Source organism: Felis catus, chromosome D2, assembly GCF_018350175.1.
Source record: "Felis catus isolate Fca126 chromosome D2, F.catus_Fca126_mat1.0, whole genome shotgun sequence".
Taxonomy (NCBI): domain Eukaryota; kingdom Metazoa; phylum Chordata; class Mammalia; order Carnivora; family Felidae; genus Felis; species Felis catus.
Window position 1 is genome coordinate 32331321 of NC_058378.1, and position 27147 is coordinate 32358467.

A 27147-nucleotide genomic window follows, 5' to 3' on the forward strand; every position below is an offset into this window, starting at 1 on the left:
GGGTCTCAGCGTTCTCATCTGTAGAGTAGTGACTGGGAAGGGCAGCGCTCCACCCTGGCCGTGCATGAGAATTCCTTGGGGAATTTAGAAGCACAGAGGCTGGGGAGGGTCCTGGCACTGATATTGTTTCCAAGCTCTCTAAGATTCCAAGCCCTGGCCCAGGTGATTCTTCAAGTCCTTTGTAGCCAGGATAATTCCAGTCTCTGCCTCTTGACTCTTAAGCCATTTCCCAGCTCCTCCACCCCCACCAAGGCCAGTGAGTTCCTTCAGCTGCCCTGTCTCTGCCTGGGTCCTGGGCCCTCCAACCCCCCTCTCTCCAGCCCTCAGCTCCCCTGCAGCCTATGTGTGGTCTCCCCAAGACTGTCGGCCCTTAAGCCCCTGGGCTCCAAGTGACAGGTTCTACTTATCACATCACACTGCCTAAAGGGCTGGCAGCATTAGCCACCGGGATTGGGGATCTAACAGGGGAAAACGCACCAGGCCTGTGCTGCCTCCTTTACCCACCCCTTCAAAACGCACACCCCAGCTGGGGATAAAGGGGCACACTGGTGGGCGGAGCCTGAGGGGCATGGGGAGGAGAGATGAGCAGAAGTTGTATTACTTGAGCTGTCTCCTTTTTCAGAATCCACTTATTAGCCTCAGCTTCCCATAGATGTAAGGCCTGCCCTAAGGAGATTTGCATATTCATTTCGTTTAACATGATTCATCATTATGCAGGGGAATGAATTTGGGGGCGGGGAGGTGGAGCCCCGTTTGTGAGCCACGGAGCCGTGCACCGAAAGCTCAGGGCAGCATTGGAGGCACCACACGGCCAGCGGGCTCCCCTGGGACAGAGATGGGGTGAAGGCCCCAAGGAGGCTTTCCCTCAGCCTTTTATCCAGGCCTTTTGTCTCTGCTGAGAGCAGAGCAAGGACCTCACCCTTCAGAAGCATCCCCTCCCCTTCCAGACCTCCCCACCAGAAGTAACATTTGCAAAGCACTTTACAGTTTATAGACCCTTACACGCACCCCGAGAAGGAATAACATTATGATAGAGCCTAAGGTGTATTGAGCAGCGATTTTGCACAAAGCACTCATCGTGTGTTATCTCCTGTAAGCCTCATGATAATCCTGTGAGATAGATCTTCTTATTCCCATCTCACTGTAAGGAAACTGAGCTTCAGAGAGGTTGCCTAGCTTCCCTAAAGTCACACAGCAAATAAGGGCTGGAGCTGGGACTCACACTATAGTTTCCCTGATGTATTTGCTCTTTCAAAGCCTCCCTTTGTCGTGTCTGTCTTCCTCCCCATAAATAACCACCTGGAATTGCTCATAACCATTTCTCTTTCGGAGGGGTGAAGAGTGTGAGTGTGGCCAACATAGTCTTGAACTGTGTTATTCGATAAATATGTTTGGGATCGCTGGATGAAAGAACCGGACAGCTCCTGATAGATGACTAACTCTTACACTTCCAGCACCTTCCTGGTGACGTCTGACACTTGTCGCTTTCTGAACCTGGAGCCTCTGGGTGGCCTGAGTTGTCCTGTGGGAAGCCCCTTAAATGTCACTAGTAGACCCTGGCACTTAGCCGGCGTGACAGGATTCCCAGTTTCTCAAGGTCATCTTGGCCATCCCCCTGCCTCCTAGACCTCGTACACTTTGCTCACTCATCACTGAGAATAATATAGCATGGTGGTTAAGAGCTTGGGCCCTCGAGCAGCCTGCCTGGGTACAAATCCCAGGATTCCTGCTTACTACCACATGGCCTTGGACATCTGGATAATGGGAATGGTAATAGTGTCTGCTCCAAGGCTTCCATAAGGACTGTACGAGACAGTGCACGGAAAGTGCTTAAAACAGGGCCTGACATATACGATGTCTTCAATAGATGTGAGTTATTACCTGAGATCCACAGAAGTCTTTTTCTTACTTAAAAAAAATCCCAGGAGACTCCATGCATCTATTCATTGTCATTTTCTGTAATCTAGCAAACCTCAAGACGACCTCATGCCTCAGCTGATCCCTGTTTCCATTCAGAACTCAGCACCCTACAGTCCTGGGCTCAGGGACGGTGTCCTGGAACCTAGACAACCCAGGTTCTGTCCCTCCAAGGTAGCTTTTTAGAATTCTTCTGTAGATCAAATCCGACCTTTCCCTAGTTTTTTTTTTCTCTTCAAATTATCTACTTCTGCAGAAGGTGGTGATTTTTATTTTGACCTTTGAGTTTTCAAAGCACTTCCTCCACTGTTAACTCATTTTGTCTCCCCTGCAGCGCTATGTGGAAGGCAGTATGGGAATTGTTATACCCATTTCCTCGGTGGAAAAACCGAGGCATCAATGTTTGCATTAATGCTCTGTGACAACAGAGAAGGAAGTCCTGCAGATGGTTATTGGAAAGCCAGAATGCGACCCAACATTTCAGAACTGTTGTTTCTGGATTTTTTTTCCAGTCGGGCCAACATGCATGGGGAGTAATCCTCACCTAATGAATGCTCCCAGGTCTCCAGAAGCTGGTTTCTAAGTCCCTGCCAGGGGAGGGAGGCGGGCTGGCTTCCAGGAGCCAATCAGCTTAACTTTCAAGTCGCGGAGGGGTGTGAGAGTAAAGCTAAACAGCCCAGGTCATCTGGATCCACTCCTCTGCTCTGTCACTCCTCCCATAACACACACAGAGAGAAGCTGAAACCGGTTCCCTGGGGGAGGGTGCGGCACTGCCTGGTGTTGAAAGCAGCATGCTGTGGGGACTGGGGCCGGTGTGGGCACAGGGGCCACCCCACCATCATGGCGCTCCTGTCCTGTGCTCTCTGCACGTGGCCTTCAGCCAGCTGCTGGCCTGTCCATGGTGCCCTGTGCTCCCGCAGGTCAGCAAGTGAGAAAGTATAGAAGGCGTCTGGGGGAGGACAGGTGCGTGGACAGCCCTGGAATGTGGTGCTAATGGGAGGTGGCACTTGGTGGAGGAGGTGCCTTGGAACTCTACTGCCGCTCCTTAGATAGGAAGGACACTGGGCTGGAGCTGGGGTGGGGTTGCTGCAGTGAGGGGTGAGAAAAATGGCCTGGGGTTTCCTTAACCTCTGAATGAGGAGGAGCGGGGGCCTTTGCACACTTAAGGATCATACCTCGCTCTGAAAATCAAGCTTCTGAGAAGGGAAGGAGAGCCCAGATGTCTGTTGGATGAGGCTTCTCCCAGCCCTGCACACCCAGCACATGTGTAAAGGCCAGGGTCCATGTGTGTGGGGTGGAGAGAGAGCATCTCAACCTCAGCCTGGGCACATATGCCTAGAAACCTGGGGAGCCAACAGCCTTTTCCAGGAAGGGAGTGTCGTCTCTATATGCTGGATGGTGATGCCTACTCTCCAGGGAAAATACCAGAAGGAATTTGGATGGAGGACACAGAGCACCATAAGCAAAGGCTAGAGGTCGGCACCCTGGGGGCTGCCGTGTAGAACAGTCTGGCCGAAGCAGAGTGTCTCAGTGGGGCAAAAATGAAAGCTGAGTTTAGAGAGGGAAGCTTTGGTCAGACTGTGGTGACATTCAAGGCCCAGGAGACCTTGCCTTGGAGGCAGTGATAGTGTCTGAGGAGGAGAACAAGCTGGGAGATCAGTGCTTTAGGGCAGTGACTTTCTGGGATCAATTACAGGGTGAAGGCCAAAAAAAAAGGGGGGGGGGTTTCAGTAGACCAGCCTGTAGGGAGATACAATTTTTTCCACTTTTATATTAATTTTTATCAGAGTCATATTTGCATGAGTTTAAAAGTCAGGTAGTAAAGCCAGGTTTATAATAAAAACATCAATGCCCCGTCTCGCCCTTTCTCATTCCTGATTCCCACCCTGAGACAATCTCTTTCAATTTCTGATCGTTACCTTCTTATTTCCAAATTGCATGCGTGTACATTTTTCAGTGTTAGATATTGACTTCCAGCTCTGAAGGATGAGAATGGCACTTTTGCCCCACCCTCTACCTCATCTCTGCAGCGCACGCACACACACACCCCACTCCTAACATGCTCTACCCATCTGCCCGACTTAACCAGAGCCCACACGACATTCAGTGTCTAAGGCATTGTGACTGTGTACATATTATTCAAGCTGTGCCACATAGCGTACTGAAATTTAAAAAAAAAATCCTTTTTTGTTTTCTCTAGAGTTAATGATTACCTCTCTTTCTTATTTGTTTGCTTAGGGTTCTGTGAACCTATCACTTATTCTAAATATTCTGACATAATTAAGTACCTCCTCTCAGTATATTAAAAGTATATTGATTTTTTTATCAGTTTGTATTTCTCTTGGCAGCATTCCCCTTGGAGCATCCATCCTCCAGCTCCACTCCAGACGGGCTGTGCTCTGGTTCACTTTGCTCTTCTGGAGGCTAAGTGGCTGAAGACACCTGTGTGGGGCATGGGGGATGAGAGGGGAATCACCCAGAGAATTTCTTTGTCTCTTTCTACGTGAGTCCCATAGCTTCCTCTTTCTTGGTTCACACCCTCTGAAAAGGGATTCATGGGATTTTTTTTACTGTGTTTGAAAAATGTGTTTATTCTAAACACATATTTGTTGATAGTTTAGCTGGGTATAGAATTCTAGAATGAAATCGTTTTCCTCATAATGTAAAGTCATTTCTCCTTTGCCTATAATGTTGCTGTTAAGAACTTCAGTGCCATTTTGGTTCCTGATCCTTTGACTGTAGACGTTTGTTTTCTCTCTGAATGTGTCTCAGATTTTTTTTTTAATCTGAGTGTTTGGAAACTTCATAGTTTTATGCTTCAGTGTGGGTCTGTCTTCAAAACACAGTGGCCTCTTTCCATCTGGAAACATGTCATTCAGATCTGGGAGTTTTTTTTACCTCTCTTTTCAGATAATTTCCTTCCCTTCACTTGCCCTGTTTCCTCTCTCTCTGGAACTCCTATTAGTTGGGTGTTGGATCTTCTGAACTACTTCTCTAATTTTCTTATTTTCTCCCCCAGTCTCCATCTCTTTGAGTTTTGTCCTACTTTTGGGGAAATTTCTTTATCTTCCAACTCTTCCATTAAGTTTTCATTTCTATTATCTCTTCCTCTTGGAATGTTCTGATTTCAAAGATGCTATGTCTTGTCTCTCTGGATGTTAAAGACATTCACTTTTGGGGTGCCTGAGTGACTCAGTCAGTTAAGGATCCAACTTGATTTCAGCTCAGCTCATGATCTCACGGTCATGAGATCAAGCCCTGTGTTGGGCTCCGTGCTAAGCATGGAGCCTGCTTGGGATTCTCTCTCTCTCCCCCTCTCTCTGTCCCTCCCCTACTTGTGCATGCACTCACATACACATGCACTCTCTTGCTGTCTCTCAAAATAATTAATTAAACATTTGAAAAAAGTTACTTTTGTTATTCCTTCCCACTGTCCCCCTACCCACCCTGTCTGTCTTTCATAGTAGAGGCTCTTCTCAAATGTTTCATGACCCTCAGTTGTATGTTTATATTTAAGAGTGTGTTCACATTTAGGCACATGGAAACCTGCTGTGTGTGTTAGGGCAGGGTAGGGTGGAGTACTCTTGTCAACCAGCAGACTTCACTATGGGGTGATTTGGTGAGGACCTAGCTGTTTCCTTGCGAGAACTCTACCATGTTAATATTAGTGTTTTCTCTTGGGCCAGTTTTCCTATCTCCTGCCAGGCTGTCAGTCTTCAAGAGGCCAACCGGCTAAAGAGGCCTGATTGGGGATGGGAGCGGAGGAGAGATGCAGATTTTCATTGGACCTCCTTGTTTTCAGTGCCTTATCCAGCTCCCAGCCTGGGTCCAGAGCCTAACTTGGCCCCTTGAGAAAGTAGACCTCCTGTCTTCTGCACAAGCCAAAGAAGGCATTTGGGAGTCTGACTACTCTTTAAAGATTTGCGGTTGGTCTCCCTGGTTTGGGCATCACCTGGTATCTCCAGCTTCTGATTTTCCAGGGTTCTGAGTTGCCAGCCTGAGCTTTGGCTTGCCCCTCTTTCCTAAGGCAGGCTCCTGTCCCATCAATTCCTAGTTTCCAGGATTTTGTCAACGTCTCTCGTCTGCTTTTGCCTCCTCTCCTGTTCTCTTTGTCCTTGTGGACCTATGCATTTTTAATTATCATATTGTCATTTTGGTGAGGGTTTGGGACAAAAACAGAAATAAATGGATGTGTTCAACCTGCCCTGTTGAATAGGAAGTCCCGATTCTGTTAAAACATTTATTGAATGCCTTCTATAGATTTGCAACTGACGATGCTAGGTGTCACTGCAGAGGTGGCCAAGGTAAATAACAAAGAGAAAAGGAAGGATATGAGGAATGTTGAAGCAAGAATTGTCAGGTGCTGGTGCCTAATGAAGAACAGGGGGCAAGTCCAAGATCACGCTGGCAGGCAAAGACCCTCACAGGTGTGGGGAAGTCAGGTCTGTACTTTGACGGGTGTCTTCCTGGGATTCAGAATGGGCAGTGCACAGCTGGAGGCCAAGAAGGAGGGAGGGACTCAGATGGCTGGCCCCAAGGAGATGTGGAATAGCTAGGAAAGTGCTTTAATCATACCAGGGTGTGTGGCACTCAGAGCTCAGCCCTTTGGGGCTCCTTCTGCCCACAGGGCTTGTTCCTCCACCCAGCAGTCTGCCCAGCTCTCAGGGAAGACCCAGCACCTTTGGGGGTCCAGTGCACATCATGTGTGAGACAGCAGACACTGATAGAGAAAAGAGACGTTGTGAATTGATCTCTTCTGGACTCTTCTGCAGAGAGATGTGCTGGAGTGCCCATTATACACATGCGGTCTTGTGCACAAGCCAGTGTGCCCTCTCCCTGACCAGAGGGGACCACCTGAGACATCCATCGGGGCCCTGTGGGCACTTGCCTCTCCAGGTCCCCCTCAAAGCACTGTTTCTCCCTTTGGACCTGCTTTCAGCTGGAGCTCGCACACTCTTTCTTGCCTCTTTGAGAAAGAAATATGGTCCGTCTCCCACAGACCCTGTTTCTCCCCTTCCCTAAGCTGGAATGCCACAAAGCCTCTATAGCTTCACATTTGGAATGACACCCTCCCCAAGACCCCAGTGGGCCCCTGCCTGCAGAGTCATCAGTGAAGTGGCACCTGCTGTGGCATTCGATGGAAACTAAAACACCAGCACCTCCCCTTTGCCCCAGGAGCCCCCTTGTCAGAAAGGCCTCTACTTCTGATTTGACTTCTTCTTGGCCCAGTGGGAGCTCGTTTCCTGATTCCTAGTAGAAGTGTGCAAATTTTGGGACACTCTCTTCCTTCTGAGTTTTTGGGGGGCTAAAGCTCCCCATCAGCCTTCCTTTCTCCAGTGCAAACAACCCAGAGCCCCCACCCCCCTGTCTTCGGCTCCCATGTCATTCCCAGCCCTTCCAAGGAGGGAAGTGAGTGAATCAGCCCTACTTGAGCAGGGGCCCTGAGCCCACTCTCCACCCTCATCTGCAGGGTCCCTGAGGTCTGGGGACACAGAGGTGACCTGAACTTGAATCCTAAAATTCCATCACTCACTTACAAGCTGTGTGACTTGAGACAGATTGCTTCATTTCTCTGAGCTTTCATTCTTCCACTCTGGGGGAAAAGGAGGTGATGAGATAATATTTGATGGCTCCTGGGCCTGAGGATGGAGGAGTGAGCTCCCTCCCCGCTCCCACCCCACCTTGGGCGGGGGGGGGGGGCTTGGGGGGGGAAGGGGACGGGCAGCAGCCCAGCCTCTGAGCAGCACGTGCACGTTCCAGGAGCGTCTGTTCCCAGCTCCGATTCACCAAGGCGCCCGCACCTTGTCAGAACTCCATCTGTCAGGAATTTATTACTAATGCATTTTATAACAGGCTTTATAATAAGATATTAAAGACTGTGGCGGCATCCAGCAAGCATTCCATAAATATTAATAACGCCTTTAGAGACGACACCTACAGTGGAAATGGTAGGGCTTCTTGCGGAGGTGGGGTCGAAGGTACAGAATAAATCGAATTGAGGAGGGTACGCCGCGAAGATGAGAGGGTACGGTGTGCTCTACTTCCTTTCTCCTGGTGCCTCGAACTTTTGTACTTCTTTTCCTTTGTTCACAACTTTCCCTCTGCACTGTCTCTTTTTCTCCCTTTCAGTTTCTTCCTCTTTCCTTCCCTCTCTCTTCTTAGGCGTGCTCTCCCACCTCACTCCCATCGCCCTTTGCTCGCCTGTTGTGCTCTTTCACTGTCCCCTCCTAGTTTCCTTTGTCCCCTGTCACCTTCTTCTCCCTCCCCTGCCCCCTTCCGTACCGTCTCTCCTTCTCTGTTTCCTGCGCCCTCCCTCTCTGCCGCTCCACCTGCCCGGCCCCTTCCTCCCTTCTGCACGCACCCCCCCCCACCCCACTGTTCCAGTGAGCACCCCGAGCCACCTCTGTAGAAGCCTGGAGTGTAATGTAACTCACACTGCATGTGAGAAGTGAGCTATTTATCATTATTATTAACGAACAAGATCCCTTGCACAGCAGAACATTCCCAGAGTCTATTCCCTTGTCACCCCAGGAGTAGCAAAAAGATTTATTTGTCTCTGAATTGCACAGGGTGGCCCATTTGCAGCGGGTCCATCAGAAGTGGCGTGGAGCTTAACCGGGAACTGGAAGAGGCGGGGGCCTGCCCTGTCTGCGACCTGCGTGGAGTGGGCCCCTGCTGAGAGGGACCCAGCTGGCAGTGCAAGTGTTTTGCAGGGGGCTGGTGCCTAAACACTGGTCCCTGCCTCCCAAGAGGCATGGGCGGTGCATCTGGGGAGATTTCCCTTGAAATGGCCCAGAACCTATGAGGGAGTGGGCAGGCCTGGGCGGGAGAAGGAATGGTCATAGAGGAAGGGGTGCTAGGAGCAGAACTGGGGCAGAGAAGCAAACCAAGAGGCCTATCTCAGAGGCAGGAGTAATCACGCCCCGTGGAACCTTTCCTCCAAAGACCAGCCGCCCCTTTCCAACAAGAAAGTGGACTCAGGGCCAAGTCTACAATGAACATGTGGGGAGAAGTTGCCCTAGAACGGGGCGGCCCACGTCGACTGGAATGGGCCTTTTGGCCCTGCCTCTACAGCTCAGGACCACCCTGGCAATGCTTCTGTAGACCCCTGAACCCCAAGCCTAGACTCCGTAGGAGTACCTGCCCCTGGTTTCCTTGCCTCCAGGTGGGCAGAGCCTGGCCTTGCAGAGCATTGCTCATCCAGGCCTGTCTTGGCTGAGTGTGTCAAGCCCATGATCAAGCTGTCCCCTGCCCGCCCCTGCCACCTCCACATTCATGCTGATCATTGCAATGACCTGAATGGATTTGCATGTTAAATGGAGTGTCTGGGGACGCTTAAAAAGGAGAGGGAGCCCGCATTCATTCATCTAGGCTGTTTTATTCTTCTCCCCATTATTACCTCCCTTGCCCCCAGCAGTCTAGGAGCAGTGGTAGGGAGCTTTGCTTTCTGTGGCCCAGCCTGGGCGTTAAAAGGATGGAATCCCTGCAGGCAAGAGTCAGGCTGAGCCTGGGGCAGAGCTGCAGGAATGAGGAGGCCTTGCCTGTGGCTGGATACATTCTGGGGGTGCCACGGGGCAGGCAGCAGCTGAGACCCATGGAGGATAGTGTAAGCCAAGGGGGTAGCCATGGGAAGGACAGCCCAGATTGAGTCTCTACACCACAGCCAGGGATAGAAAATGAAGTCCAGGCAGGGCCTGTGACGACCAGGGTAGGGGAGGCTCTCAGAGGCCCTTGTCTCTGCTTTTCTGTCTCACTGTGCTAATTGTCATCGCTGCACATGGGCTTCCTTGGCCTGCCTGTGGCTTCTCTGCTGCCTGGTAACTGTGGCTTTCTGCTTGCCATGGTGCCCACCCCAGCCCGAACAGATAGCAAGAACCTTTGTCAGGTTTGTGCAGAAAATTGGTTTAACTTGCAAGGCCCCATTTGATTGGCCTGTTTGAGTCAGGTGATTACCCCTGGACCAATCAGATGTGGCCTAGGTCTGAAGGCGCTTGGTACAAACTTGGCTGCCTACATCCATCCCCTTGGGCAGACCTGTGAGTACAAAGAGCATCTTTACTTGGGAAAAGTGGCGGGGGGGGGGGGGGGAGGCAGGGGTTGGCAGTCTCTGGGTGGGGCAAATAAAGCACTATATGTAAGGCGAGGCATCATATTTCCAGTCGTGGCTGGACTGGATAATCCCCAAGCCTCCTTCCCGCTCCTACATGCAAGCCATCCCCGAGTGGTGCATGGTCAGGCCTGGCCTCGGGTTCAGGAGCTGTCTCCAGACCCCCCCTCCGACCCCTTCCCCAGACCCCAGCCCTCCTCTCCCAGGCCCTCCAAACCGGCTGGGGAGGGTCTCCAGATGTTCTCCTACCCTGGATCTGTCCGCAGCAGCAATGAACCAATCAACAAAGATGTTCTCTTTCTGAATTTTTTTTTTTTATTTTTTTATTTTAAATTTTTTTTTTTCAACGTTTATTTATTTTTGGGACAGAGAGAGACAGAGCATGAACGGGGGAGGGGCAGAGAGAGAGGGAGACACAGAATCGGAAGCAGGCTCCAGGCTCTGAGCCATCAGCCCAGAGCCCGACGCAGGGCTCGAATTCACGGACCGCGAGATCGTGACCTGGCTGAAGTCGGACGCTTAACCGACTGCGCCACCCAGGCGCCCCTAAATTTTTAAATGCCCGTTTGTCTAGGTTGATGATGAAGAGATTGATTGGCTGTTTTTAATATCTCCCTTTAAATAGAGCTCATCTCACCCTGCTTGTGATGGTATTTTATTACCATAATAATAATTGCAACGACCATTTATTGAGTATGGTTCAATATTGCCGTGTGCCTGGCTCAGCAAGGAGTTTTTTGGGTTGTTTTTTTTTTTTTCGTACCTTGTCTCATTTAATTCTTTCTTACAACCCTGGAGGTAGGTACTGTTAACAACTCCATTTTTACATTTTCCCTGGTACAGGGAAACTGAGCCAAAAGAGTAAGTTCAACAGCAGAAGTTTGAGGTCTCCAGCCAATAAGTGGAGAGAGAGGCTGGGACTCAAACTTCCGGGGGGGGGGGGGGGGGGGGGTCTGACTCAGCATCTCTGCTCTGAGTCACCAAGTTCTACTGTCTGCTTGGAAGCCCAGGTGTACCTGGCTTCACAGAAGAAACCTGCTTGCATTGAAGGGGCAGATCTTTAAAGCGGGTACATCTACACATTTGCATGAAATAGCTTCGTACTTGGAAAAGCCCCCATTGTCGGTGCTGATGAGCACCCCCCCCCCGCCCCATTCCCCTGATAGAGCATGGCACCCGGGACCTGAAAAGCAGGAAGTCAGCATTCTTTTCCCTCCAATGGCTTGTCCCTTCTAAGTATATGAATGGCTCTTTGCCAGGCCCGTTTAAAACCTTTCCTAAGTTACGCACAAATTAAATGGGTTTTCACTGCCGGGCACGAAACATAATCTAAGAAGGTCAGACACAGGGCCATTCCCTCTTTTTCCCCCTTTCCCCTGTCTTCTTGGATCTCCCTTTTAAATCCTCTAATCAGTTGCCCAGAGAGCCTTTGCCCCGGACCGTGAGGTATGCACGGGTGAAATGTCCCCTGCTCCCCGAGGCAGGGGGCTGCAGAGCTGACATTCTCGAGGGAGCCATCCCTCCCCTCTGGGCGCTGGCTTCATGTGGGGTGTGCTGTGAAGTGCTGTCTAGCGGCCTCACAGGGGGCTGGCTGCTCTGAAATGGGAACATGTCCCTCCCTCCGGTGGCAGAACCCAGGCCCTGATGGAATGGCTTGGAGGGTTAGGCTGGCTCCGGTGCTCGCGTGTGCTGTGCGTGTTGGATCTAGAGGGAGAACCGTAGTTTGGCTGAGAGGCTTGTAAAGATCTCCTCGAGCCCCGTGCCATCGTGGTGGCATGTGAGGGCGGGGACCGGCTCCACTGAGCCCAGTGCCAGAGGGCCTCAGACTTCGGGCCCCTGCGTGCGGTGGCCCCGGGTATGTATGTGCAGAGTGCCTGTATCCATCAGGTCCCCGGGGAACAGTTCATCTCAGTTCCAATAAAGGCATTTCAGTGAAGAGACATCTTACAGCGGGTGGGCAGGGCGAGGGGGCATGAAGGGCTGTTGAGGCACCTGAGACCAGCAGCAGCCCTTAGGGCTGCAGGGAAAAGGGGAGGGGATAGCGCTGCCTGCCTGGACCCCACTGAAGGCTGCAGCCAGGGAGGAGGGGCGGCTGGCCTGGAGCTGGAGGGAGTGGAAAAGTATCCCCCAGGCTCCTTCTCCTCCTGCCTCTTTCCCAAACTCTGAGCTCCTACCAGCACCTCCCCCTGGCAGAAGCTAGTCTGCAAGGGAGCCTGGGGGTGGATGTTGTCCACTGAGGTCTTGCCGGGGGCAGGGGGGGTGGGGAGACAGAGCAGGGTACTCTGTGCATCTGGAGGGTGCAGACAGAGGATGCCCAGCACGGTATTATTAATATTCATCGTGCATCTTGACACCTGCCTGCCCTCCCCTCGAAGGCGTTCTTGTCTACAAGTCTTCTGGAAGGCACCAGATGACAAAAATCACAACTGCCAACTTCTAAGCACTTATTACATGCTGGGAAATTTGCACTCCTGAGCTCACTTTCTCTTCACACTAACCCTATGGGACGTTATTGACTCCGGTGGACAGAGAGGGGATTAAGGATCAGAGAGATTAAGGAACCCAAAGACACACAGCGAGGCTGGGGCTCCAGCAGAGGCCTATCGATCCCTGAAATCCTGGCACTTGTCCGCTCTGCCCCCTTGCACACTTGATGCTCTTCTGGAGGGAAAGAGAGCATCTGTTTTCCAAGCCACCGAGCTGAGGAGGGAAGGCCTAGCAAAGGAAAAGGAGGTTCAGAGGCTCCAAGGTGTGAGGCAGCCTGCTGGGTTTGGAAAGTACAAATAGCTCAACCTACCAGGAAATATTAAACTGATAAGAATAGATGCTACACATGATCTTAGCTAAAGGCCACGAAGGGATACCTGCCAGGAAATAAAGTATGAAGGAGGAGACGGGGCCAGACCATGAGGGCCTGTGTCCTATGCAAAGGGGCACTGGGGAGTCATGGATGGTGTGGAGGAGAGGGGCCTCCCTATCTGCCTCCTGTGCTCAGTGCTGGTGGGAGAAGGACAGGTTATGAGCCTGTTTATTCAGCCTGACACATGCTCAGCGATGGGGGAGAATCAGCACACTCAGACAGAAACAATGGCAACTCCATCACATCGTTCTCCCGAGGCCCCTTCCAGCCTGAGCAGGGGTCTTGTAAAGAACACTCTTGCCTCAAGCAGAGAGTCCCGGGGAAGGGTTGCCAGCATGCCCCAGTGAAAGAAGTTGCTCAAAGCGGTGACACAGGGCCCACGTCATGGCCAGCAGCACAGACAGGAGGCAGCAACGCGGATGCCTTCCTCGAGAGAGACCCTGCAGGTGTCAGAAGGGACCCAGTCATTATCCCAGCGTGAAAAAAACGCAGGACCAGGAATACTGTCTCTGCCCTCAGGGAACTTACGGGCTAGTCCCACACTCCTGGCCAGGAGGCTTCACTCAGGCTGGCAGCTGACCGCTTCACACAGGAGAGTCAGGACAGAACTGCCATGGGTGTTTTAGACAAGTATTTAGCGTAGAGCTTAAGACCGGTGGCTTAGAATTGGACCTGATTTCAAGGCCACCTTCTACCATTGCCTAGCTGTGTGCCTTGGGCAAGGCACTTCACCTCTCTGAGCCTTAGCTTCCTTTTCCAAAACCGGATACTAGCTGCCACCTAGAAAGCTACTTGTCACAGAGGTGGACAGACGCAGCGCACAGCACAGGACCTGGCACGTAACAGTCAGTCGACGGGAGCGGGGATTGTTTTTACCCTCTCGTCTCTACGAAGAGCCTCATTAGCTTGCCCATCTTCAGATGTGCCCAGAGCTCACTAAATTATGAATCGGTTCCTTCGCCCAGCATTTTGCCGGCGTGGCTCGCGTGCCAGGCCCCGTGGCGGGCGCTGCGGTGACGAGAGCTGACCGTCGGGCAGAGATGCAAACAGATCCCGAGAATGTGCTGAGCGCTCTCTGGGCGGCTCGCGCGTGTCTTGAGACAGGACACTGACTGAACACCTGCCGTGTGCCAGGCACTGTGCTAGGCAAGGCAGCTGGAGCCCTGTGGCTTCCACGGGGCACGGGCGCTGTGAGGGAAGACAGGTGGGGGCCTAGGAATTATAGAAGATATATGGATGATGAAAGCATCCAGGGTGAGGTGGGAACCTTAATATAAACAGCGGGGGAGGGTGGGGGCGGGGGAGGGGCTGACCTGCCTTAAGGGTCTAGAAGGTTCCATAAGGAAGCAACATTTCACCAGAGACCCCAAGTCGGAAAAGGGCAGGGGTCCGTACGTAGTGTATAGCAGAGGGAATCATGGCAGGCTCCCAGGAGGTAGTAATATTGGAGTGGGTCTTGTGGGCCTCTTGTGGCAGGCGGCCATGGCCCAGGGATGGCTTGTGGATGCCCTACCCCAGGGCAATCCGAGTAACCTCTATGCTGCCAGCAAAGCCCTCGGGGCCCCCGGCCACCTGCCTGTAGTGCACACCTCTCAGCTCCCTGCCCTTGAACCTCCTGACACACTGACTCCCAGGTGCCCCACTGAACCCCCCGAGCCCGAGGCTTGGGCAGAAAGGGGCATTCAACGGACGAATCAGCACCGCCAAGAAACAGGGGGCTTGGGGACCAAAAGGCCCTCATCCAGAACTCCAGGATGAGCAGATCATCTTTAGAACTGGTGCTGTTATGGCCACCAGGAGGCCATCAAAAAAAGGAAAAAAAAAAAAAAAAAACACCAGATACTGCATTTTAAATTCCTCTGAACCCTCTTCGAATAAAAATGACAAAGCCGCGGGTCCGGTTGGCTGGAGGGACGTGGTTAATGGGCTTTGGGGGAATAGTCACTGACGAAGGCAGCTGCTCCGAGCACTTCTCACCCTTTTGTTTGCTTTGCTTCACCCCCAGAACACACCGGTGGGGACACCCATCTTCATTGTGAACGCCACGGACCCCGACCTGGGTGCGGGTGGCAGTGTCCTCTACTCCTTCCAGCCCCCCTCCCTGTTCTTTGCCATCGACAGTGCCCGCGGCATCGTCACGGTGATCCGGGAGCTGGACTACGAGACTACGCAGGCCTACCAGCTCACCGTCAATGCCACGGTGAGTCCCGCGTGGATGTCTGCCTCCCCCCCCCCCACCCTGGGGGAGAGCAACGGGACATCGGCGTCCTTCCCGGCTGGTCAGGCTCAGCCATCGTGATGCTGGCGATAGTCACAGGGAGACCAAGGGCTGGGCTGGGCTGAGCACTTGGGTGGATGGTCTCCATGAATCCCCACGGCAGCCCCAGCTCATAAGTAATAAATACCAAGTGACCCATGTTACAGACGAAGAAACTGAGGCACGGGAGCCATTCGGGTGACGGTGGTGACTCAGCAGCTTCCCTCCCGTGCCCGCGCTGGTAATCCCACAGGACATCGGTGGTGTGGGGTGTCCCCTTGCTCTCTGGAACGTCAGGCCGAGGTGGGAAGCCAGCTATGTTGTGACACCACCCGACATGCAGGGACCAGAGGGTCCAGGCATCCTGAGTAGGGCACGCTATGTGCTCCAAGGACCGCGCTGGGGCCTGGAAATTCCGGGTTCAGTTAGTGAGGAGAGAGAATCATCGTCCCGTTATATGGTTGACGCTGTTGAGACTCACAAGCCGACGAGTAGCAGGGAGCGAGCATTCAAACCTGGCTTATCAGCCACCCGTCCAGGGCCCCCACGGCCAGGAGGTTCTGAGTTTCCAGAACATCACAGCGGCTCGGCCTCTGTTGCCTGCTGTTCGGGAGGACCTGAGGGACAGGCAGGCCACACCCTAAGCAGGCTCCTACCCCTGCCTTCCTGTCTTGCCTGCTCCTGCCTCTTTTCCGGGCACAGCCAGAGCCCTCAGCAGGCCGCAGGGCAAGAGCCGGTGGCCGTTTGTCCCTTATCGCCTGCCACACGCCCTCTGGCCCCGTGTCGCTGCAGCGGGGACTGCCAGTGGTGCTGGGGCTCCACTTGGCAGGTCACAGAGCCCGGATCCTGGGGTAAGACACACGGACTAGGTCGAGGGTCCAGTGTGAAAGGCGGGGCTCCCCCAGGCTTGGGCAAGGTGGAGAGAGGCCCCAAGAACGAGGAAACGCACTCTTTTTCTGGGGAGGCCACCGCAGGAGACATTCACGTTCTTCCCTTTCTCCCCTGGTTCCGTGTTCGTCGCCTGGGAGGTCACGTGTGCTGCTGTTAGTAAACCTGACTTCTGGGACCGACGGGGCTTGCGAGAGCAGGGTCCGCTTTCTTCACGCACCTGCACCCTTGCGCGCTCCCTTGCCCCCGCACCCAGCTGCGGTGTCCCTCCCGCCACCCGCCATTTGCCCACACCGGGGCCCAGAAATGCACAGACGCTTGCTCTCTTTCTTGCTATGAGCCTGTCCCTGTGGAGTAATTTCCATCTTCCGTAAAAATGGCTTTGGGCTGGTGGGGGAGAGACCAGAGCCGGGCACAGGCTCAGGTCTGGGTGGCCAGGCCTGTCAAGAGGCCTGGGCTCAAGCTGAGACGGTGAATACAGTTAAATTGCTGTTAATCTCCCAGCGCTCAGGCCCTGAAGCAATAGAACGGGAGCAGCCCTTCGATATTGATGGCTCCTGCACCTGCATAGTCCCCCCTAGGACCCATGCTGTGCCCTTGGCTGCTGGGCATTTCCCCAAGGAGAGTCTCCTGTGTGGCATCACAGGGAGCAGGCTGGGGCCCCAGCCGCCACAGGGTGGGCACCAGGTGGGGAAATGTGAGGACTTCCCCGGAGACGGCTGCTGAGAGCTGCAGGCCCCAGAGTGGCAGCTGGGAGCCCAGCGTGTCGCCTGCCCTGCCAGGGTGCCCTCTGCTATCCCCATTCCCCAGCCGTGGAATCCGAGATAGGCTGCGTGGGGACATCTATGGTGGGAGCAAGGCTGTGGCCCCAGGACTGCGGGACAGAGGGTAGGGCACATGCCAGGCCGGACAAAGCCAGCTGCCCACAGAAGACTGCTAACGGCAGATGAGAATCACTGGCCTCCCCTGCTCCGAAGGTCAAGGGGCTTTCTGTTCCTCCCACTCTGGCCCTGTCTGCCTGATTGTTCAGGTCCCTGGCGGAGAGCTCTTACCACGGGCAGCCCCCAAGCCTGGGCTGTGGGTTCCATTGTCTTAGAGTCTGGGAAGGTGTCTCCCTGGTGGATCCTCTGCCCAGCTCCTCCTGCGTCCAGACTCTCCCCCACCCTACTGCACCCACCCCTCATCCCCAAAGTCCCTCACCCTCTCTGTGACTGTCCCTGAGGACTCTTAGGACAACCTGCCCTCTCCCCCACCAAAGACTCTACTGCTGCACCTGTGTACCTGGAGGGCAGGAACAAGTTCTAGGCTTGTTGAAATGGGGAGAATGCTTTGCATCAGTCAGGTCACCCCAGACCAAGGGAGGCCCCATCAGAGGACGGTCACTCTCAAATCCCAGACCAGAGAATTTACAGGCCTGAGGGTCCACGGAGGTCATTGTGTTGAGCCCCTTCGTCTCCCCAAGAAGGAAATTGAGACCCCACGAAGGAAGAGAACTTAGGCAGAATGACCCAGCAAGTCAGGGGCTGAGATGACGTCAGGGCCCCGGATCAAAACAGGGCAGGTTTGTATTGCAAAAGGATCTGAGTTTGAGTCTGGGCTACACATGCACCATCTGCGTGACTCTGGGCAAGTTACTTAACCTCTGTGAGTCTCGGTGAACATATCTGAATAATGGGCACATAGTATCTACAAAAGCAAACAAGGTGCGAGCACAGTGCCTGGTACTGAAATGTGTATTCAGCGTGTAGTTTCTGTTCCTCTTGGCTATCGTTATTCGATAGCAGTGGGCTATTTAATCAGTTTATCATGGGGGGCTGTGTATTTGGGGGTAATAGAAGATGTGTTTCTGATTTCCTCTCTTGGTGAGCTTTCGTAAGACTAAACTTCCAATTGACTAGGAGGGTTTAAACACGGCCTGCCTGGCCGCAGGGGGATGGCCTACACGACCTCTCAGGATTTCTTCCTGGAGTCCCCTAAATGTCACATGCCCCGGAGCTCCCCCGGCTGTTCTGTCAGAAAAGTTGCTTGACCACTAAACCCTGGGTGCAGACGGGGAGGGGGCGGGGATACAGGTCTCAGACTAGCCCCCTGTCCTGTGAGAGGGCCTTTCTTCTGAGGAACGCCCATGCTGGTCCTTCCCTTGCTGCCCTGGGGTGAGAGGGGGCAGGAAGTAGGCCAGTGGCCTTTGCCTGAGTCAAGAGAAGTTGCTAAGGACAGCACTGTCTCTTTACCCCAAGCCGGTCATCCCACCCATAAGGTGTCGAGCATGATCAGGGCTAGGCTGGGTGGGGGGCGGGGGGGGTGGGGGGGGGTGAGAGGAGATCTACCCTAACCCTCCTCTGTGACACTGGATAAGCCACCTTCTGCTGGGCCTTGGGGGCCCTGTTTGCATTTTCCTGCACAGGTCAGAGATCACCGTGGGTTCTTAGAGTTCTTGAATTTCTGTGTACTAACGATCTTTGTGCAGGAGTGTGGGAACCTGTGCGTACAGAGGCACACAGGTTTGTGCACATAGGTGTCATGTGTGCAGGTATGTGTGTGTGTGTGTGTGTGTGTGTGTGTGTGTGTGTGTGTACGCGTGTCAACAATGTCACAACCTAAGGCTGTGTATTCTCTGTCCTCTAAGGATCAAGACAAGACCAGGCCTCTGTCCACCCTGGCCAACTTGGCCATCATCATCACAGATGTCCAGGACATGGACCCTATCTTCATCAACCTGCCTTACAGCACTAACATCTATGAGCATTCTCCTCCGGTAAGATGCTCCCTGGCCCTCGTGGGGCTTCCCTCTGAGCTTCCGTTGGGGACGGGGGCCCTGTTTGGTAGGACAGGCTCTTCCTTGGCATTTCTTATTCCCTTCAGTCCCTGTGCATGTCAGTGATGGGTGTCTTGGCACAGTGAAAACCCAATCCCCTCTTCATACCGCACCCCGTGTCCTCACCCTCTCACTTCATCCCCAGAGGGTTCCAAGAAGCAAAACACAAAGACTTACTAGCATAAACGAACAGGAGCAGCTCAGAAAGATTTATGTGGGATACTAGGGATGCCTGTGGAACCAGCCTGGTCTGGAGAGCACATGTGGACTCAGCCAGGCTTACCCAAACAGATTGGGCTCAGCCATATTCATGGGTCGATCTGCCTCTCCCAGCCAACCAGTGCTGCCTAAGATGGCGGCCGTTTACCCCCCTCTCCCCAACCCTCTCTGGCCTGGCTCTTCTCTGAGAGCACACAGCTCTGGCTGCTCCTCCTAACTGCTGTGTCTGGATTTCTCAAGTCCACGTTTTCAAAAGAGGCACCTGATTGGCCGTGCCCATGATTTTGTGCCACGTTGCACAGTCACAGATCTCCAGCCAGCCTGGAGATGGGCTGCCCTTGGGCTCTGTGTCTGCCTCTGGTTCAGTCGGTTGTGACTGGGAATCTTCGAGACCCAGACGTGCTACTGCCTGCTTGGCAGGGGCTGGGAGCGGGCAGCGTCACTCGCCCATCCCTTGCCTGGTCGCCATCCGTGGTTTTGTGCAAACTCGACTAAAACACACACTCGGCTGATAAATTAAGAAACGCTGGCTCTTCTCGGCAGGTGCAACCCTGGACATGCAGCTTGGGGAGTCTTTCCTGTGGAAAGAAAAACGTGCCCTTCCTTTTGACGGAGCTCGGTGTGCTTAGAGGAAAGACACACAACTTGGAGAGCAAAGCAGGGCACCCACATGCACACCTGCATAGGCTCACAGGATTAGGTTATCAGTGAAAGGCAGGCTTCCCTTGATCAGGGTGAAGACTGTACCTGTAAGGCCACCACAGGCCAGGGAAGCCTGACCTCCAGTTTGGAGGCTGTGGTCCATCCTCACCATGGCATCCTCGAAGCGCTGTGCTTTAGTCTCCGGGTTTGTGGGGGTAGTAGCCACGTCCTTCTTGGGGCCAGGTATGGGCTGGAGGACCTAACAGGCAAGATCCTTTTGAGTCTCCTGCTGCAGGCATCTGGAGATGTTTTTGGGGTGGAGGGGAACATCTCAATGCCCCCCCCTCACCTTCTCTTTCTTAGTGGTCCATGGACAGCAGGACCTCTAGCTTTTGAGGCTAAAGGCTATCTCCTTCCAAAGTCTCTTTGCTACCCCCACATCTTCTCAGGCCAGGGAGTCCTTCCCTGGCCTTTCAGAGAAGATAGGCCCTTCCAACTGTCCCTGGCCCCTAGATGTCCCCTTCTTAGCACTCAGCGCTCTTGGACAGCTGGCTCAGCCTCTGCTTCCCTGCTGGACTGGAAGCGTAGTTGGGCAGGGATTGGGACTGCTGTGGGCATAGCACATCAGGGGTGCTAAGGATGTGTTTGTGGAGTGAATGAATGGATGAATGAACGAACGAATGAACGAACAAACGAACAAACGATGTCCTGGTCAGACCAGCCCTCTCACCATCCTGCCATCCTCATCACCCCTTATGGCCACTCCTATCACCAGTACAAAATCTGCCCGTCTGTTGGTTCCCAGCTCACTGGCCACCTTTCTTTGATTTTTTTTTTTCCTGGCTTTATCCTCACCAGCCCGTAGATGTAACCAGCCATTTCTTTCCCTCAGCCCTCCCTGTGTTGCATAATTTACCACTGAATTATAGCTGTCCCTATAATGTTCACCGACGTGTGAGTGGGTTATTTTGGAGCTCCTGAGTCTCTGGGACCCGGTCTCAGGCTTCCAGTGGGTCTCCCAGGGCATCGTGCCCAGGGCTGAGTGCAGAGAAGATGCTCAAAGCCAACTTGTTGGTTGAAGTGAGGATGTGATGGCGACCAGGCAGCCAGGGAAACTGGGAGCAGGTCCCCGCACCCACCTTGGCCAAATCACACACACTCTGGATGGCTTCCTCGCTGGGAAACAGACTGGGAATGTCTACAGTAGTGTCTCCATCCCCCGAGGGCTTCAAGGATTAGAGGTTGCATGCTTGTGTAGAGTACCCAGCGAGGCATTCGGTCACAGAGGTTATGAGTCGGTTGTCCCTTTGGCGCCGTGAGGCCACTAAAGCCAATGCCCCAGGAGCTCCCAGGGAACAGGTGTGAGCCCCACCACTTAGGTCATGACTGGGCTCAGGGGAGCCAGATGAGGAAGTAAGGGGGAGGTTTCGGACTTTCCCGGGCACCCACAGAATCTTCTCGTGGGCACACAGCTCGGCCTCTCCACCCTGTCCCCACACTTAAAAGGAGCACTGTCACTTGTGTGTCCCTAGCGCAGCTTTTTCTGCTGCAGGCCGATTCCCATATACTCCAAGCGTGATTTTCCCAGGCTTCTAATCGGTTTCCATGCCTTGATCCGGGCCCTGCGTGTCCCTTTACAGTGTGGAATCCTGACTTAACTCAGAACTTCCCAGGCCGGCCGGGGCCAAGGAGCACCGTGGCAGGCCCAGCCTCCTCGACCCGAGGACCCAGGCATCCCCACTCCCAGCCTTGCCTCTGCTGGCCTCGGGGCCTCCATTCGGACCCTGGCCCACTCTGCCTCACTCTTCCTCTTTATCTGCGGCTCCCAGCATGTATGCCTCTCTCTATCAGTGTATCGGGCCAGCATGCCTCATCTAAAGTGTATATATTACCTAATAAAATCCTTCTTATTTGGGATTATTGCATCAAATTTTAATTTCCTCACTCGAGCAGCGGCATGTCGACCTGCCCGTCAGTGAAGGACCGATAGAAGGTGAAAAGAGCGGATAAACTGCACAAATTACTGCCAGCTGATGCCTATCAGCCCTTTGACTGGAATTGACTGGAATTAAGGACTGAGAAATAGGATTTTCTGCCTCAGAATCTGCTGTGGCAGCTCTTGTCGGAAGTCCCCTGCAGCCCCCACGGGCCCCCTCCCCCCACGGGCGCCTCCCACCTCCTGAAGCAAACTGTGTCCACCTTTCAAGTCCTTAATCCTGTCATGGAACCGGGAAAGCAGTCCCAGGGGAGAGAGGTGGGCTGGGACCCCCGAGGCCCGGCAGAGCCTGATGGTTATCCCTCCAGCTCCTGTCCTGGCCGGCTGCTTTGGAAAAGGCAGGCCACACAGAAGGGAGACACAAGTCCCTTCTAGAGAAGTCTGAGCTCCTCTCAGCTCCGCCCCCGACTTCCCCGCCAGTACCCAGACCTCGGAGGCAGGGGCTGTTTCGCACACCTCCCCCACCCCTGGCTTTGGCACACCTACTGGGCACAGAGCCCCGGCCTGTCACCTCTGCCAGCCGTGGAGTCCCCCAGACCCACCTCAACCCAGCCCTCCATTCCCCAGTCATCCGCACCCCACCCACTCCCCACACTTTGGGACGTGAGACCAATTCTGGAACCCTCTGAGACTCCGTTTCCTCACATATTCCCCCGCACTGGGGCTTGTGAGGAAAACGTGAGAGTACCTGTGTTGGGTGCCCAGCGCGGTGCTTGACACAGAGTAGGTGTTTAACCAGTGCTAGCTCTCCCTGGGCTGTTAGCTGCTCTTTCTATAGGACACCCAGAAAACACCTTACCCGTAGAACGCGTGGTATGTTTCTGGAGTGCTAGCGAGTCTGAACATGCCGAAGTCCTTTGGAACATCACATGCATGCGCTCCCTACGGAGAGGCAACTCAGCTTGCATCAGATGCTCACGGTGGTCCCCGTGAACACTGACCGTCACGTCTATAGCATTTGCTGTGCTTCCTGGGTGCAGTTCCAAGTGCTTCACAAGTATCAGTTGCTCAGGGGTGGAGGCTGTCATGATACCCATTTTATAGATCGGGAAAAGAAGGCAGCGAGAGATCAAGTAACTCACTCGAAGGGTTCGCAGCCCAGACAGCCTGGCACCAGTCAAACCCCGAACCCCGTCACCATACTGCTCTATCCGCCACCAGGAGCCGGGACCCTGGGGGCCTGTGCCCCCTTAACCTCTCAGGGGAGCCTCCTTTCCCAGGAGGCCTCCTGCTTACAACATGGGTTCCTGTGACAGGAGGAGCCTCGTGGCAGGGTGGACCCTTCCCTGACCCTCCTGGGCCTTCCCACCTACTCTCCCAGCCAACCCCGCCCCTAGCTGGAGGGCCAGCCAGTTAGGGGCCTGGCTCTGGGCCGGGCAGGGGCCATGCTTCCCCATCCCCTCGTCTTTGGAAATAAGTTTCAGTATATTGAAAATATAATTACTGAGACTCCGAAACAAGAGCCGTGGGATCCCAAGAGCCCCCATTCCTCCCCGTTAATTCCTTCTCATAACATTTCCAGTCTTTGTGGCTGCACTTGTATTAAAAGCTCAGGGTTTTATTAAAAATGGATTTATTTACCCAAAAAGAGATGAAACCCCAAACTTTGTCAGGAGCCTGTTGGATCTCACTTCCCAGAAGCTCAGGTGTGGCTCTTCCTGGGGAGAGCCGGCCTCCTCGTCATCTCGTCCTGGATTGCCTGGCGGCCCCTCGGATCCCCGCCGGCAGCCCAGGGTGGGAGCGCCCATGGGGGAGGTGCTCCCAGGGCTCTTTGGCCGCCAGGTCCCTTATTTGCACGGGCCACCACCCACCCCGTTTCAGTCCTCCGGGGGCTCACTAGGCCCAGCTCAGCCCAGCCACTCCCGGATTGTATGCCCGGAGACCTGCGGTCGCCCCTTGAGGTTTCTTGTTTAGTGACCTTCTGGAAAGGTGTTCTGGTAGCCTCGGGGCCCAGTTGACCTGGCAGGCTAGTCTGTGCCCTCAGCAGGCCAGGGGCTGCCTGGGACCTGGAAACCCTCATACTGGAACACGTTTGGGGCCCAGGCCACATGGGGTTCTAGAAAAGGGGGGGTTGTTCCCGTGTCCAGAAAGCCCATCCTGGCACCCGAGACTCACACCGTTGGGACCTCCCCCTGGGGACTAATCCAGGCCCCCCCATGTGAGGAGTGGCCCCCAGAAAAGCAGACACCCCCAAAAGTGCCCTGTGTGGGGTGATACCGGGGTGAGCAGTTAGCATAGACGCTGCAAATCTGATGAATGCCTCCTGAATGACCCCCCTCCACACACACACACACACACACACACACACACACACACACACACAGATGCCTGGGTTTGGGACCATTAACTGATGTTACAGGAGAAGAGTCTGTCATCAGACCAGAAAGCCCAAGAGAGCAAAGGCTAACAGGGTTGTTGTTGTTGTTGTTGTTTTAATCACTTTACTAACTTCTAGGAGCCTTTACTACACTAAGCCCAAGGGAAGGATGGGATATGTAAGTGGTCCCGAATGTGACATGAGCTAATGCTTGTGAAGTGCTTAGATTGGTGCCTGCCACATCACAGGGACTTTCATAAATGACAGCGTCATCATCACAGAAGCTGGTAGACAGGCAGTGTTGCCCGGAGGGCAAGAGCATTTTGGAGGCAAAGTATCTGACTTTGAACCCTGGTTTCACCATTCATTCGTTGCAACGGGACCACGGCCAGGCCCCGTAACTCGAGTTCCTCAGTTTCCTCATCCGGAAAATGGGGCTTCTGGGGTACGTGTGAGGGGGAAAGGAGTTCCTAGCAGGCGTTTGCCGCAGCACAGAGTGAGTGCTTGAGAAAGAACAAGCACCTGCCTGAGCGGGAACTTCCTGGGCTCTGACCCCCTTTGGGTCCTCAGAACCCACCTGGGGAGATGCTCATTTAATGATGTCTTTCTCTGACTTGGTAACAGTCTATTTCCCCCCAGGGGGTGTCGTCAGAGCTCCGGGATCCCTTATCCCAGCGGGGGGGCCAAGGAGGGAGCCACATCTGCTTTCTGCAGGGCCTTGGCCTCGGGGCAATGGCCGTGTTTCTCCTGGAACATTCTCGCCCTCCCTCAGCCCACCCTAGAGGTGTTCCAGATTGCTGCACACCCGGGCCCAGGAGAGGATGGAGGGAGAGCTGTGCAGGGGCAGCACTGCCCCGAGTGGGTGAGGTGGTGAATGCCCCTTCTGTGTCTGGAGGGGAGGTGTCTCGCTCCCGGGCCCCCCTCCCCCTCAGAGGGCCTCCGTGTCAGAGAACAAGACTCTCTCCACAGGAGAAGGTGTTCAGGAGCACGCGGCCTGCAGACTTCACCCTCTAGCTGACGAGCAGCAAATCAGTGAGAGGCAGCATATCAAGGCCACAAGAGTTCATCATTAGACATGTAAATGCCAGGGTTGACATTTCCCTAGGGGATGGGGACAGGGCTGTCCTGCTCATTATTTAATTTTTTTTCTTTTTAACGTTTATTCATTTTTGAGAGACAGAGAGGGACAGAGCGTGAGCAGAGGAGGGGCAGAGAGAGAGGGAGACACAGAATCCGAAGCAGGCTCCCGGCTCTGAGCTGTCAGCACAACGCGGGGCTCGACGCGGGGCTCGAACCCACGAACCACGAGATCATGACCTGAGCCGAAGTCGGACGCTTAACCGACTGAGCCACCCAGGCGCCCCTGTCCTCCTCATTATTAACCAGGGAGAACTGTAGCCCAGGCGAGAATCTCAGGCTGGCATGGTGGACAGGCTTGGCTGGTCAGACAGTGGTGTGATAGGGCCTGGAGGCTAAGGTGAAGGTTGCCGTGGGCAAGGGACGACCCAGCAAGTGGTGGTGGTGGTGAAATGAGAATCATCTTGTATACGTTCATTCATTCAATCAGCCAACCAACCCATCAACTGACATGTGAATGTGCCCATTATATGACAGGATCTCTTCCTGGAGAGTCTTATGGCTCCAGGCCTCTGCCTGTGCTGCCTAGTTTGCCTTCCGGATCATTTTCTCTCCCTGGAAAACTACTCATTTCTCATGACCCGTCAAAATGTTGCTGCCCGTATAACCCTTTGCCAGCTCCTCCAGGTGGACTTCTGCACTTTGGGGTACATTTCCGCATCTAAGCACCCTAATGTGTGTATAGCAGTGCCTGTGAATCTGTCTGCAACCCCTCCCCATAGACTGTGTACTCCCTAAAAGCGGGGACCCCCAAGTCCTCATCCTGGTGGTCCCAGAACCTGGTTCCTTCTCCCCCATTGCTGCAGGGAGGATGAACAGGGTGTGGGACAGAGCCATTTGAGGCAGGAACTGCGGGTGGTACTGCTGGATGGGGCATGGTTCCTAGGGCCTTGGTGGCCTCCCGGGTCATCCCTAGAGATACTCACTTTCAGGATTTATGATGCTTTCGTTAGTAGAGTAATTGATCCATGTTCTCCTTTACTGAAGTCCTAGTGAAAGCAAGGTCCCAGGGTTATTGCTGTTACCCATACTACAGTGGGACAAATGACACCAGAAAGGTGCAGCAACCCTCCTGACGTCCCACAGCAATTTGACGGGTGGTTGAGATAGAGATGAGATCTCTTGTCCCCCAGCTGGATGCTCTTCTTTCCTGAGTGGTCACACCAGATGGAGGGAGATGGGGAGGGGAAGAGAGAATGATAGCATCAGCAAGATTGGGCCTCCCCATGGGACTCTGAGGTGTTTGCCAAAGCCTCAGTGTTATGTCCTCAGGGTGATGGGGACAGCCGAGACCTGAGCACTCAGCATCTACTTCCTAGGCTGGCCTTGCAGCAGGGAGGCCGCCCGGGGGCTGGACAACCAAACTCAGGTCCCTCCTCTCTCCTGCCCAGGGCACAACCGTGCGAGTTATCACTGCCATTGACCAGGATAAAGGACGTCCCCGGGGGATTGGCTACACCATCGTCTCAGGTAAGGCCTTGGGAAGGGAACTGAGTGGATGAAGGAGGGAGGAGCCAGGAAGGAGGAGAGGTGCTTGGGACTGAGGCTAAGATGTTGGGGGCTGCTGGGGTGGTGTCGGGTGACAGGAGTGTGTGACACTGTCCAAGGTCCGAGGCATCTGAGCACTTTGGGGCTCCGAGCCCGGGTCATTGGGGACGCCCATCTAACCTCCTTCAGTGCTCTGTTTTTCTTTGTTTTCTTTTCTGACTTGATGAAAGGGTGGCATTTGTACATCATTTTAGAATGAATAGAGCTACACCTCAGCTGATTTCATGCTCCCATCACATTTCTGACCATTGGAAGTTCATGTCTGGTCGCAAGGGAAGCACAGAGCCCCTCCTCTCCCACCCACTCTCTCGGTTGAGCGGAATGGTGACTGGCTACAAAGAAGGTTCTGGGTGATGGCGTCCCTGACCTCATATTCCCACCCAAAGATGGATCATGTAGCAGCTCCATTTGGCTGTCCCAGGACTGGGTGGCTTTGGAGAGAGG

At 54.0% G+C, this 27147-nt stretch overlaps 1 protein-coding gene and 1 non-coding gene across 10 annotated transcripts in view; one reads left to right on the forward strand and one right to left on the reverse strand.

The window, feature by feature from the left end:
• Positions 1-27147, forward strand: part of CDH23 (cadherin related 23) — a 417627-nt gene that overhangs the window by 166427 nt on the left and 224053 nt on the right. For 8 of the 9 annotated variants that reach the window (XM_023240529.2, XM_023240536.2, XM_023240532.2 and 5 more), the window contains exons 7-9: positions 14890-15084; positions 18656-18784; positions 26547-26625. In XM_023240529.2, coding sequence (XP_023096297.2) covers positions 14890-15084; positions 18656-18784; positions 26547-26625 — 403 coding nt within the window. Of the gene's footprint in view, positions 1-9906; positions 9954-14889; positions 15085-18655; positions 18785-26546; positions 26626-27147 lie in introns of those variants that run through there. The other variant, XM_045040118.1, reaches the window with a different exon arrangement.
• On the reverse strand, positions 12697-12886 carry LOC111557216. Its single transcript, XR_002737067.1, has one exon. It is a non-coding gene; the product is annotated as a U2 spliceosomal RNA (small nuclear RNA).